The sequence below is a fragment of the Halichoeres trimaculatus genome, unplaced genomic scaffold (genome assembly GCF_033239565.1).
Source record: "Halichoeres trimaculatus isolate MK-OKI-2021-1 unplaced genomic scaffold, fHalTri1.1 fHalTri1_scaffold_21, whole genome shotgun sequence".
Taxonomy (NCBI): Eukaryota; Metazoa; Chordata; class Actinopteri; order Labriformes; family Labridae; genus Halichoeres; species Halichoeres trimaculatus.
The window spans coordinates 13,083,237-13,097,020 of record NW_027437199.1 but is presented as its reverse complement, the minus strand read 5'-3'; the positions used below and the strand labels follow the sequence as shown (position 1 = coordinate 13,097,020).

General features: G+C 40.4%; 1 protein-coding gene across 2 annotated transcripts in view; it reads right to left on the bottom strand.

Moving 5' to 3' along the window:
• The window catches only part of nav3 (neuron navigator 3), a 526,882-nt gene that overhangs the window by 391,957 nt on the left and 121,141 nt on the right, over positions 1-13,784 (bottom strand). For both annotated transcript variants that reach the window (XM_074698217.1, XM_074698218.1), the window contains one exon: positions 2,703-3,134. In XM_074698217.1, coding sequence (XP_074554318.1) covers positions 2,703-2,771 — 69 coding nt within the window. In that variant the 5' untranslated portion in view covers positions 2,772-3,134. The remainder of the gene's footprint in view (positions 1-2,702; positions 3,135-13,784) is intronic.

Sequence of the window (13,784 nt, the reverse complement as noted above, 5' to 3'; positions counted from 1 at the left end):
GTTTAGGTACCTAAACGCATCCTTGTGACTGTGACGGAGTGGAAGAGTGGGTGATTTTCCATGCTGGACATGAACACTGCATTGCAAAGTTACATATTAAAGAGTAGATATGCCAAATTGAAAAAACAAGATTTTATTATTGAACAATTTTTTATTGTTTACCGCTTAAACACAAAGAAGGTACCAAAAATTGGTACCTTTGAGTACCAATATCAATTGCCAGCTACTGGACATCAGTACTTCAACGTTTCAAATGTGAAAGGTATCTATTCCTAACCAATACAGTTCAATTTTTCAGCACTCATGGTCCGTTGTTGCTGCGCTCTCGATCAAAAAAGGAAATGAAACGCTGCCTCATTTTTCGACTACTTCTCTTTCCTCAACCAATTAAAAGCGAGAATGGGCGGGACTTCCTGCTTTATCCACAGTGATGACGGAAGTCTTTATGTGGAAGGAAAACTACTTCTTTTTGTTTTTATAAGGTAAAAATCTAGAGATACTGCTGATGTTTAATAATTTTGAATAGTTTTCACGTTTCCTTGTGTAATGTCGCTGATTTAACAAAACATGAATTATGCAGGATAATAGAAAGCAAAAGTGCTGTCTATTATCCTCCATAGCTGAACAACAGGGCTGGCAGGAAGTGGTCTGAAATTGAGGTTGTGGACACTGCCAGCACAAAAACCGCCTCAAGTGGACACAGGCCCTTAACAATATCAGATTACTCATTAAAAAAAGAGCCTGGACTTGCTTCATCTGCTTCATCTGCTTCATCTGCTTGCCATGCTCCAATTTAAAGGTGGCATCCTCAGCTCATTACGAGTCATAAAGAGACAGAGCGTGACACTCTTCACATGTATTTTTCTAATGTCTGTTGTAAGTACAGCAGACATTTGACTCCTCTGCCGGGTTTAACTATGAAGGCTGACAGAGTGGAGTCAGTATGAGACTTTGGGGACGAGACATAAACCATCAAGTCAGGCAATTACAGCACACATCCCAGTGTAACCACAGAGTCATCGCCAGGAATGTTAAAATCCTTCCAGGAAGCTGTGAAACATTTGTCTCCTCGCTGAAGGCAACAGTCAAGTCAGAGAGGGAGAGCTTATCTTTTGGCACGACTCACATCTCCAAAACCAAAATGGTAGCCAGGCTGAGCCAAATCAATTCCCCAACCAGATGAATATTTCATGTCACTCTTTGCTCAGTTCCAAGCTCAGCTCGGAGAGAAGGTCCATTCACCTAGAAATCTGCTTCTTGTTTGTAGCCATGACAAAAATACGGTGCTCAGAGACACGACCTTGTTTCAGCGTCTTGACATTTACTCACACTCATTTATCTTCACAGTGTTAGAGTCTGTGGGAAAAAAGAGCAAACAATAAATTCTGATCTAATTCAAAGGGTAAATTACCCTCTGTTGTGTGGAGTGATCAGATGGTTATTTCACCTGTTTGCTTTACTGCAGAGCTCTGCGAGAGCACACACTTCCCTTTCAGTGCCTTCTTTAAAAGGGTACAAAGTGTTGTTGCCTGGCAGCACACGGCTCTGTGCGGTTTTAAGAAGGAAAAAATAAAAAGAGCAGCACACCCAGGTGGCACGCAGGTCCAAAAGGAGAAAGAAATAATAAAGCACAATCATCTTCTTTATGAGATCTTAATAGTGCTACAAATGTCAGACCTGATGTATTACTGTGCGCACGCTGCACTCAAATGTTCCCCGTGCTTCTCCCGGACAATCATTAAGCTTATCAAAAGCACTTCATTAGAGGAATCAGGTCGGAGGCAGAGAAACAGAGAGAGGAGGGAGAGGAGGCCTGTGTTTGTGTATTTATTATCTCTGTCTCCATCTGTGTGTGCATTAGTGTGGGTGTATACGTCTCAGTCTCTGCGCAGGTGGCTGGAACAGAAATAAGAGCAACTTCTCTTTTCCTCTAGGTCAGAGAGAATCTATTCTGTGCATTAAGGAGCAGTTTATTTCATCAAATACGGCCGTTTGAGTTGTTTTATACTCTTTCTGTGTTGACAGACCAGATCTGCTCTCTTCAAATCCAACATCCTGCAGACAGCTGAACTCTGTCTGACGCCTGAATTCTCTCAATCGATCCAGCCACCACTGCCGCCGCAGATGAACCTAACCCCTCCCAGGTCACTGTGTTCACAGTCAGACCCCAGACTAGTTTCTGCTGTCTCACTAGTAAGCTCTCGCCTCAACAGCAGAACAGCATGCCTGGTGTTGTTTAACAGGAAAGCTATTTGTCTCATTCTCACAGGTTTTATTCCCAGAGTGCTTAACATAAAAAGCATCTCAAAGAGAGAGTAAATATGTATCCCGAAGGGGTTCGGAGGGGGCGAGGCATGCGCGCCACCACGCCAAGATGAAAGTCTGGAGAAGCTGAGAGGGAGCAGAAACTCCACCTTTCCTCCCTCCTCATCTTTAAAAATAGCTTTTAGGAGCAAAGGAGCTACTGGGAATTCTGACAACAGTAGCAATTGGACCAACATGTTTTTTCTTTTTTTGTAAAGATGAAAACAAGCCAGGCGATAAACAAACTTTCATTCCTCGGTTTCCGCGCACAACAGCTCCAAAAACAGCAAAGGTCAGAGCTGATTGCTTTTGTAGAAGCAGCACAAACTCACAGCAGAGGAAGCGAGAGAAGAGGATTCCCCAGCAGAGACGGTAGAAAGTGTAAAAGTTGTTCTTACCTTTTTCTGGTCCTCCAGCTTTTGACTTGTCGACTTCTTGCCATGCTTGCCGGCTTCGGGTAAATCCATCCCTGGTCCAAATCAAAATTACTCCACAGTAAAAATGAAGGGAAAGAAGTTGAAGAGAAATCCAGACGGCTACAGTTTGCCGACAAGGGCCTGTGTCCGGCTCACGCCTTCACCCGGACACAGGCGATCCATGGTGTCCAGTCCTTTTCTACAGTTTTTAATGAAACGTGCTGTGAAGAGTTTGTTTTACTGGAAACAACAAAAAATCTACCCAGAGAGCTTCATTTTGAAGACTAGTCCAAAAAGAAACTGAGGAGGACTTCCAGCCTGCAGACTGTGTAGTTTTACATGAAGGTGACGGTTATGCCAGCATCTTCTTCAGTGTGCAGTCCTCGGCTCCAGCACATGGTCTTCCCTCGGTATCTGGAGAAAAAAAAACATAAGACATGCTTTGATTCAACAGCACAAAAAAAGAGAAGCACAATTAATTCAGAAGCTCTCTGCCTCTCCAAAAAGTCAATATTCCCCTTGGTGCTGCACTGTACATATGTTGGGGGTATCTGCATATCAAAGTGAATGTTGCCATGGCGCTCAGAAAGGGAGAGAAGCAGAAGCTCCTACTTCATGCTGTTTGTTCTCCACTACAGTGATTGTTGTTGATTATTGTCTCTTTCCTGAAAACCGATTTTCCACAAAGAACTAGTAGAAGGGAAGGATTGAGTCACACTGAGGTCGGTAAACTCGCACCCTGGGAAGGGTCCAGGCATGGAAAGATAACCACAGGACCTGTGGCTGGCCCCACTGTGGACTTAACACAAGTTCAACTTGTCTGCTCGGTTTACTTGCATCCTGTGAAGTACAACATCTGCAGTCCAAAAGGCTTATACTCTATGTTTATAAAATAGTTAAAAAAATATTTTTAAAAAATGCAAAGTGTCAACATGTAAGCCATGCTGCAAAGACTGATATGGAACACTGTTTATCGAGAATCCACTTGAGGCTGGCTGCAGAAAGACCAGAAGTCACATACACACCCAGCCATAAAAAAAACTGACTTTTAGGCATTTAGAAGCATATTTACAGCCTGGTTCAAATAACAGCTTGGGTCTAAAACCCTGATTTCACTATCAGCACACACAGTATGGCGCATGAATTTTTTTCTAACTCTGTGGTGTAGATATTATTAGGATTGTTTCATTGTCCAATCAGAGACACAGCCCATGTCACATGACTGCCAGGCGCTTGTAGCCGTTCAAAAGGAAACTCACAGCTGTTGTCATCAAATGTGGCTGTGTCTGCAGATTGGCTTCATTTCACAGAGACTACAACCATGTTTTATTAAGTCTGTGTTTTACAGTCATACTCATGGATGTAACATGACTCACACCACGGATGACAATCAGTACACACAAGAGATTAAACTGACTAATTAAATCAGTGAGATGAAAAATAAGCTCCAATACCACATATTGTTGGGGTTATATTAGAAATGCTGACTCAACCTATTTTTGGTCAACTTTACTCAGGAGGTGAAATGGAGGCGGCGGGCTTGAGCCTCCTTGCCAACAGGTTCAGCGGGTCTGCCAGTCAAGTAGGCTGTACTTCTAATTGTGTAAAACTTGTAATCACATGATCACAGAAAAATCCTTCAATAGAAATGTTCGATTTGATCTCATTTGAACAAATTTGTGGGCTACTGTTCTAACAATACTGTTCGTCCTGCAAGGAAGCTGATGAGAATCTGAAGCCAAGGCAGCTTTACCAAAGACTGTATAATTGTCAAGAAAGGAAATAATGTCAAGTAGGTATAAGCCGGTAAAGGGCAAAATGAAAACGTCAATAACTAGAAAAGCATTTAGAGACTGTCTGCGTGACAATCTGCATTTAGAGTGCAGACAGTCACGCAACATTTTAGTCCTACTTTAATGTTATACTCCCTTTCAGCAGATTATCTGCTACAATTTGGTGTTAGTTGCAGGTTTGAACCATAATTTGTTGAAAATGTTGAAAATTATGATGACCCAGTACATATTTCATATGAACTGTATCCAGAATATTGGCAGGATCTGGATCGTACTTTTACATCCATCAGAAATTATGGTGACCTTGTCTTGTATTGTTACACATATGGTGAAAACAGCCCTATTTCACAATGATAAAGAATCCTTTAACAAAATCCTGGATCCAGACGGTGATCCGGGTCACCTCCAAAATTTAATCACTTCTTCCTTACACTATTTTGAACATTTCCTAAAAATTTCATCAAGATAAGGTTGTAACTTTTTGAGCTATGTTCGCAGACAGACAAACAAACTCTCACAGAAACATAACCTCCTTGGCGAGAAGTAATAAAAGTTTATGATACAATATCTCCCCTAAAGCTGGGATATAAACATGTTTTTACACTCAGCATACTGTACAAAAACACACCCTCCCAAAACATCATGAACATCCCTGTTACACTAAAGTAGGAGGTTGTTTCTGGTCTAGGAAGGCCCTTGTTGATGGTAAAACATGAACTCTGAAAAAGTAATTGACACTACCTGCAACAAAGCAACATTTTAAAGGAATGTTAGCATCCTTGGATAACATTGAGCTTTCTTGTTCTAAATACATAAATGTGAAGCCAGCTCAGCTTTGCAGAGGACTGGAGCCACACTGGTGCATTAGAGCATATCTGTTAAATGATACTTTATTTTCCTCTGAGGGCGAAACACAGACAGACCAATCAGCCAACACTAGGAAAAATACAGTGCATTGTTTCCTGATATACTGAAACACGATTGCACTGTCACCAAAATCAATACTCTCCACACTGCAGTTCAGCCACCATCCATCCGCAGAAGTTGGCCAATCAAACGCTCCAATAATCCCTCAAGGTAATGCACTGTGGGACGGCTCTTCATAGAAAAAAGCCTCCGTGGCAACACCATCAGGTCGTTAGGAACCTCACACATGCTGGCCTTTTCTAACACCTTCTCCAGCAATATGGCTTTCTCTGCCGCTAAACATTTACGCTGTAACACTGCAACCCTGTCAGTTACTTAAGGGCAATCATGTCAAGTGCTTCAAACATGGAATCGGTTCTTAAGGGACATCAAGAAACGAGCAGAGGAAATTTTCCACAGAAGCATTAAGTTAGCTGCTGGCTGTAAGCTGTGAAAAGCTCTCCTTTCAAGTACCGCAGGGATGCTTTCTATTACATTATGTCGTAGCCCTAAACAACAAGCAATGCACAGGGAATATGCGCAGCAATATGTGATGAGGAAAATCACACCAGTGCTCTCCAAAGACAAGAAAAAGCACGCTATAGGCACTACTTGCCAGATATGCTAAACCTGCTAAAAGCACAGCTGCGTTGCTCCCAGACTTTCCCATTTCCCTCAGCAGAGGAATCATACAGGGGGGTTTCTAACTCATGAATTCTACATGAGTGCTAATTTCTTCCTTTTCCCTTCCTGAATGTTACAAAAAACACAATGGAACCTCTTGGGGAATAACATGGCACTCTTTTTGTTTGCAGCAAAAAGGAGGCTAACTGATGCTAGCTGTCATACAGGAAAGAGATGGCCACAAATGTAGGCCAGAGGGTCTGAGGTCAGTCCACATTTGTGTCTCCAGGTAGGTAAAGGAGGGTAGAGCAGATTTGTTTGAAGAACGCAAGGACACCCTGTCCAGATGTGGAGGAGGAAAGTTTGACAAGGCTGGAAAGCTGCTGTGATTAATGACAAGTATGATCCTCCATTTATCACGTTACCATCAAAAGTAGGGCTGGGATGATATGCTATTGTAGCCATTTGATTCTATTACGATTTTTGGGGTACTGATTCAATTTAAGGTGCGGTTCTTTGATGTTTATGATTTTTGCAATTTTTACTTTGCTTCTTTAATGCCAGACCGTGATAAAAAAAAAAGTTAAATGATGATAATAATGTCTACAGACTATATCAGGAGCCATATTTTCCCATAAAATGCACATCACTGAGTCAGAGAAAAACATTTCACCCTCTGCTGGAGAAAAGTAGTAGCTTTTTTCCGATCCATTTTATAAACAAAGACTGAAATGAAGAATTTGAATTTGGAAAAAAAAAAGTTTAAAAAAATATACTTTAATATTGTTAAACCAAATGTCCCGGTATATTGTATTTTGATTTTTCCTCCCACCCCTAATCAAAGGCACTTATCAATAAAAAAGTGTACTGAATTTATAGCAAGTATACATTAGGAGACTCTCCGAATTGCCGGAAATCTACAACAATCTTGGGACTGGAATTCACTGTTTCCTGGAATTTAAAGGTTAATGTAAATTGGCGATAGAGCAGCCCTTCTCATGATTTACTGGGTTGGCGCTGACTTCCCTCTGTCCAGTTGTGGGAATCTCCGGTATCTGATGTTATCAGACTGGAGGGGTTGAGGTACTGTATTAATGGAAGAATGCACCTGTTCATATCACAGTGGGAAAGAATTGTGGAACTCTTGAATTTCAGTGCACCTTGTAACTCGGATTAAGTTTGGGAATGCATTTTGGATTGTATTGCTTTAGTACAACACTACTTGATCACACCTTTTTTTTTGTCTTTTGTTTTGCGTGCTCTCTGGTGAATGCAGTATGTAGTATTATGGACCAATCAAGCAAATGATTTGTGCATGACTGGACAGTTGGTTTGTTTGTCATCAAAAAAAAAAAATGTCCAGCAGTTTTTTAATCCAAGTGGTTACACATTAGTTTTAAGATACTTTTAAATACAATATCCCATTCCCCAACTAAACAATAAGCTTTTATCTTCCTTAGGACTTCAGAACTAAACTTAAAGCAGATATCATCACCTACATTTCCAAGAAGCAAACTCACCTCTGTTTTTGTGATTCAGGGTTGAAGGACACACCAAAAGAAATACCAAAGTATGGTGTTCAGAATATAACCAGCTCAGATTTACTTTTGTTCCTCAGGCTGACTCTCATAATTAACACTAATTAGCTGAAGCTGGTGGAGTTTCACCTACAGCTTTCTAATGACTGACACAGAATGGCCCCCATGTTATAAAACACATTATTTAACAGGATGTGAGCCATGAAAAAGAAAAAAAAAACAGGATAATGTATTAATTTATTGATCTGAGTTACAGAAACTAGTCAGTAAATTTAATCAATCATCTTCTGTCTTCCATCTCTCATCCCAGCAGACAGATCTTTAGTATTGATTTAAAAACAGATGCAGTGACTTTTAGTCAAATTTTTGACAGACGACTCTCAGGGTGTCCTTGTATGTAACTAAGAAGGAGCCAAGTGATTAAATTTCATTCTAAAATCTTTAAGCAGGAATTTAGGCCACTTTGAACTGTAATTACTTTGAGCTATGATGAATTACAATCACATTATTTCTCAAATAAATTGCTTTTTAATTATTGGTTTGACTGTGTGATTATTATATAATGAGCATTATACAGAATAAAGATGATGGCAGTTTTAATTCATGTGGAGATGTGAGACATTTTTTCAGTCTAATCGAAAAGAAATGGTCCATGTCAAGCTCCTTGAATGATCCAAATCACAATAAAACAGGATGCTAGAAGCATGCTTGGCAAACGTGTGCTTGTATTTGTAGTTGAACAGATTATGGATGTATGCTTTAATTCCTGTCAGTTGTAAAAGTCTTTATTGGAAGCCAAATCTCCATATTTATGAGCAGCAGTCGCTGCCGTTTCATCACAGCCTGGTTCGTAATGCCAGAGATCCCACCTTCAATTTCTACAGCTGTTCGACATCCCCCCCACCACTGCCCTTTCACCAGCACTTGGTATTCAACGGGTGTCTGTAACTCTCCAAGTGGTCAATAAAGTTTGATTCACTACCACAGGGCCGTAACTACACACTGCTGCTTTAATTCGAGGAGATGTAAATGATGGCCATAGATCCAGCCTGATTTCCTCAGGGAGATAGAAGGAGGGTTGGGCTAGCATGTGCCGTAAATTATCACTTCGATAGGTCAAAGGTGAAACATAAAGAACGCCCCGCCATCACATTAAAACACTGTAAAACCCTAATAGCATCCCTTTGACATAAACCTCATTTTATCAGCCTTGAAAGACTCACTAACAATCAAAACACATCTCATGTGCTCTTCATTAATCAGTAACCACAGAAACAACAGCTAATGATATAAATCACAACAATTTCATGCTGTGAATGGATCATGTGAAACATACTTCACATACAGTATTAGAGGGGTGCAGTCATGCTTACAACACTAAATATACATGCAAACCATGTGATGTATAAATGTTTGTCAACTGCAAAATATGTCAATAATAAGAGTTGGATTTTTTCCAGACAGTGGAAAGAGAAAATCTTCATCGATATCTGCTAGGCGTTCACTCTTGAGTGACGACAGGAGGAAAGGAGACAAATGGGAATATTCGTAGCGATTAGGACATTTGTAATAACCTTGCCACACTTGGCTTGGTACCACAGTGGGCCATTAATAACACTGATAAATCTAATAAATGTAACAGGGGTCCCTTGCTACATACACAGTAATAGCATTACGAGAAGTGGCTGCTCTGCAGTTTCCCTGTAAAAGCCAGACTTCAGTTAAACATAGATTTTCATAAATGACCAGGGATGGGCCACACTCTGATTTGCATGTTATTAAAAGGGTGATACCATGATCATTCAAATAATTCAGAGTAAGATTTAATTCATGGAAGAACACAGGTTTGTACAAAGGCACAGCTGTGATGGTGTCAAAACTAACAGACCTGCAAAGGAGAAACACTCAGCAAAACACTACAAATTCATGAAAACAAGCAGCACTTAAAGATAAATGCCATAATGGAAACATTGCAGTTGGGAAAAAAACAAAAAGTAAAAAAATAGCTGCAACACAAAAATTATGCAAATCCAAACAAAAATGCAAAGAAGAGAATTGAAAAAAAGATTAAATAAAAATAGAATAAAGGCATTTGAAAAAAACGCAGAAAATCAAAACAAGTGTGCAGCACATGCTATCAGTCTCCAGGGGGCGCTGAGTGGAACAGTTTATCACTGAAGTGAGCTGTTTTATCCAAAGTTAAAAGGTACGGTAACTTGATTACAAGCTAAATCTATTTTTAAGATGAGAAAAGGCCAAAGTATTCCCACAGTGAGTAACATTTAAATCACAGTATTAAGGCAAAGCACACCTTGTAGTCAGAGCCTGATGCTGGCAAACTTCTCAGCAGACTGAAAGCCCACCTAAGCTTAGTCAGTGACTAAAGCCCCGTTTCCACCAAGCGGTTCATTTTGGTTGGTCTTGTATTTTACGGCATTTCCACTGACTAATTCCAGGGAAGATCCCCTACCCAGACAAGCCATCCTATTTTTTGGCACCCTTCTGTATGGGTGCCAGACGAAGCCAATCCAATCTCGGAAGGTGAACACTGTAGACCGTTGATTGGTCGAAAGAATCGCCACTTACTACACTTACTTGCAAAAGCGGCTGCTGGCACACAGCCTTCTCTGAAACAAAGCTTGATTGCACTTTGTATCAAAGAGCCACATGCCGATCACAAAAAAGGCGAATTACCGGATGTCTTCCATCATTTCTCTTTGTGTACTGTGTCCTTTTTTTCTTCTCTGTTGGATGTATTTGTGGAGTACAGTGTGTTGTGCTTCTGCTATGGCATCACACTATTGCTGTTGCGGCTATCAGCATCTGGCTTACAAGCTGCCTACCACAAGGGGGCACCGTTGGCTGTGGAAATGCAAACGGGACCAGGCTTGACCGAGCCAACCTGTACCAAACCGTACTGATCTAAACCAGACTGCTTGGTGGAAACAGGTCTTAAGAGCTTAAACAGTAACTAAACTACATAATGTAATTGTATTTCAGCACAGCATTGCATGAGTACCATATGGAGGAACAGAGAAACCAGATGCTGCAGCAAATATTAATGATGTGCAAAATGCGTATAATTTTGTTTAACATCAACGAGCTTGCAAGTGCCATTTGTGCTCATAAAATAATGTTTGGGTCGGTGTAAATACAGTCCCAATGTCAGATACATTAATGGATAAATGGAGGTTTTTACAATACCATCACTGTAAATCCTTCCAGGCACAGGACAGTTAGGCTTCAAATGGAAGTGTTTGCATTTCAGCTCATTGCATCAGTCAAAAAGAGCCTCTAGATTCTGAACATGCTGTGGGGGTTGGTTGACAAAATGATCCCTGCTGCAGTGCTGCTTTTAGCATTTAGAGTCTGGGAAAGACCTTTACTGAGGTTTGAGAGCATTATTTCATAGGAATTAATAAGTGTTTTTTTACTAGACCTTTCAATGATTCATTATAATTTTTGATACAAACAAAAGTGCAAAACAGAATCAGACTCTGCAGAGGTACAGTTCGGCTTTGTCGAAATACCGTTTCAACAAGTACCTGTTGTGAGTATGGTCTCATTTTCTTTGGTAGAGGAGTTAAATCTCTTTATTCTAACATAAAGATGTAGTTTTAAACTCTGGTCCCCTAAATCCTCAGGTTAAAGGTCATTGGCTCTACTAACAACCATGTGACAACATTGACACACACAGATGACACTTGGGGGCTAACGACAGGAATAGACTAGATGCATCTCTGGTCTGGCTCTGCTCAGTTGCGTTTTGACACCGTACTCTTTCTAATTCGTTAACTCACACTGGCTGTGTATTAAGTCCGGCACCCTCCATGATCGAGGAGTCCCCACGCTTCCCACTCCATTGCTGAGCCTCTTTTCCTATATTTTGAGCTGGAAAACCTCAAACCTGTTCAGTCCTGGCCTGGCTGCACTCGTTACATTGGTTTGTTGACACATCTGGTGTTTTGGCCGTTAGTTTCTCTGTGTTTAGAGTCAAAGAACAGTGACCCTCACAAAAAAAATCAAATTTCTTGACTTAAACATCATCATATCTTGATTAAAATTAAACCTTTCTTACAGCAGGGGTGAATTATGGATCATTCTTTGAAAGATTTCTTTAAGATATACTAACCATAACTCAAAGATCAGAGTGAGAATTTCTTTGACATTGATCCGTACATTACTCTTTGGATCCTCAAAGTTCTCAAGGGGGTGACAGTAACAAAGAATGCTGAATGTTTATCCATCAAATATGCGGTTATATAAAGTCACTTTTAATATATATATATCCTGGAGTTTGTGCAGAAGTTATCAAATGTACTTCCTTGACAGATAAAGTTACTAACAAGCTGTCATACTTGGCACTTGCAGGTGGAAGTATGTGAGCCATCATTACACACAGACACAAATAAATTCAAACTGATGCATGCTCTTAAAGTAACCCAATTTAAGAAACATTGTTGTAAATGTTGTCCTCAGTTTGAGGCCCCACAACTCCACAACTGACAATGCAAAACTAAAATCTGAACAAGTGCTTAGAAAGTCCAGAAAAAATAAGGCCTGAATTTCTCAAACTTAGTGAAAAAGAATAAGAAAAACAAAAATGTACTTTTCTATTGTCTTGAAACCAAAAAAGTCTTAACTCAAGAAACTTAACCAGTAATCCATTTAAATATGCTGCAGGTGTTCTCTCTGTGTTCAAACGTAATGCATCTGCAAGAACTTTGAGTCATCACATCCTGGAGAACCAATTTTGCAAAAAGAAAAAAAAAAGTTAAAAAAAGACCCTGAGGTTATAGCGCACGAGGACAGACACTGGTAAACATCCACCGAGGCTGAGAGCAAGCACATCTTTGATCTGTTTTGTGCCTGAAATCACTGTTTATAGCAAGACATGCTGCAGCAAATTCAAGCAAGCAGGAAACAGAAAGTGAGAAGAGACAATAAGAGGGGTGAAGATGGGAACAGTACAACAGGTGCAACAGAGCTACTGACAGCTAAACTAGCCGACAAGCTATGGGAGTGCTTCCTGATGGGAAAACTGTGGTGGGCGGAAATGGTTTACTCTATTGAACAGTCGAGTGACAGCGATACAAATCAAAGGTTCTGAATGGTATGTGCACGTTCTCTGATTCAACATTAAAAAGAACCATCATGTGCTCCAGGTAGCCATTAAAACCAGTCTTGAAGCAACAATCTGTACCAAGTGTGACCCTGTCTGTTTCTGTTGTCACGGTAACTGGATGTCTGCGTGTGGATGTCTGTGTGGCTGCAGGTATCCTTGCTCTCTTTAACGGGGTAATCACTATTGTGAAGGTGAAGACTGACGTGTGCAGCAGCAGCTCATTAGCTTGAGGAATGCATGTCACTGTGTCAATTCTTGGCTGTTTGTTTTGTTCCACACAGGCGCCCGGGCCCGACATTTCACTGGCACCTCACTGTTTATTGTTTCCGGAGACAACAGGGTGTTATGTAGAGACAGCAGAGTGATTCAGGAGGGATATCAGGACCCTTGCAGCTGAAACAGCACCTGCCCAGCACCATGGGATTTAAAATCTTACTTGGCAGTGCAATCACTCAACTAAACAAAAGAAACATTCAACCATTTCAAAAACTATAACTATATATAGTAATCAAGACTTCTGCGACTGCAGGGAACATGCAAACAATGGAAGCATATTCAACTTCTTTTATTTTTCTTTTTTTTTTTTTTTGATTTGGTCATGGCTGGATCCCAAAATAATTCCTTGTTTTTTATAAATATCATTCGTTTAGCTGGATGGACCCACCCAGGGCAGTTTTTTCTTCCCCTGGGGTGCCCTGCAAAAACATAACTTAAGCAGAAAATGCACAAATATAGTCAAAACAGTTACAGATACATGCAAGAATATATCAATTACATCCCTTAAATAGTTTGAACCATAGACTGTAAAAAATTTGGGCATCATCATTCTCAGCTCAAAGTGAGGTTGCTACCAAAACTGCTCCCCCTGGTGACCGCCTGCAGTATAGGTAAAAAAAATCTGTCTCCCCAGCCATTCCAGATGGGCCGTGGTTAAACTTTAAAAAATTAATTCACCACGTCCTATTATTGTGGTGATTTCTTTCATTAGTTATAGGAGGTTAAAAACAAGGTTTTACATCGTGTATAACAATGATTGACAGCTGCCATTCTTGTGTATTTTTTTCAGAATTGTAAAATA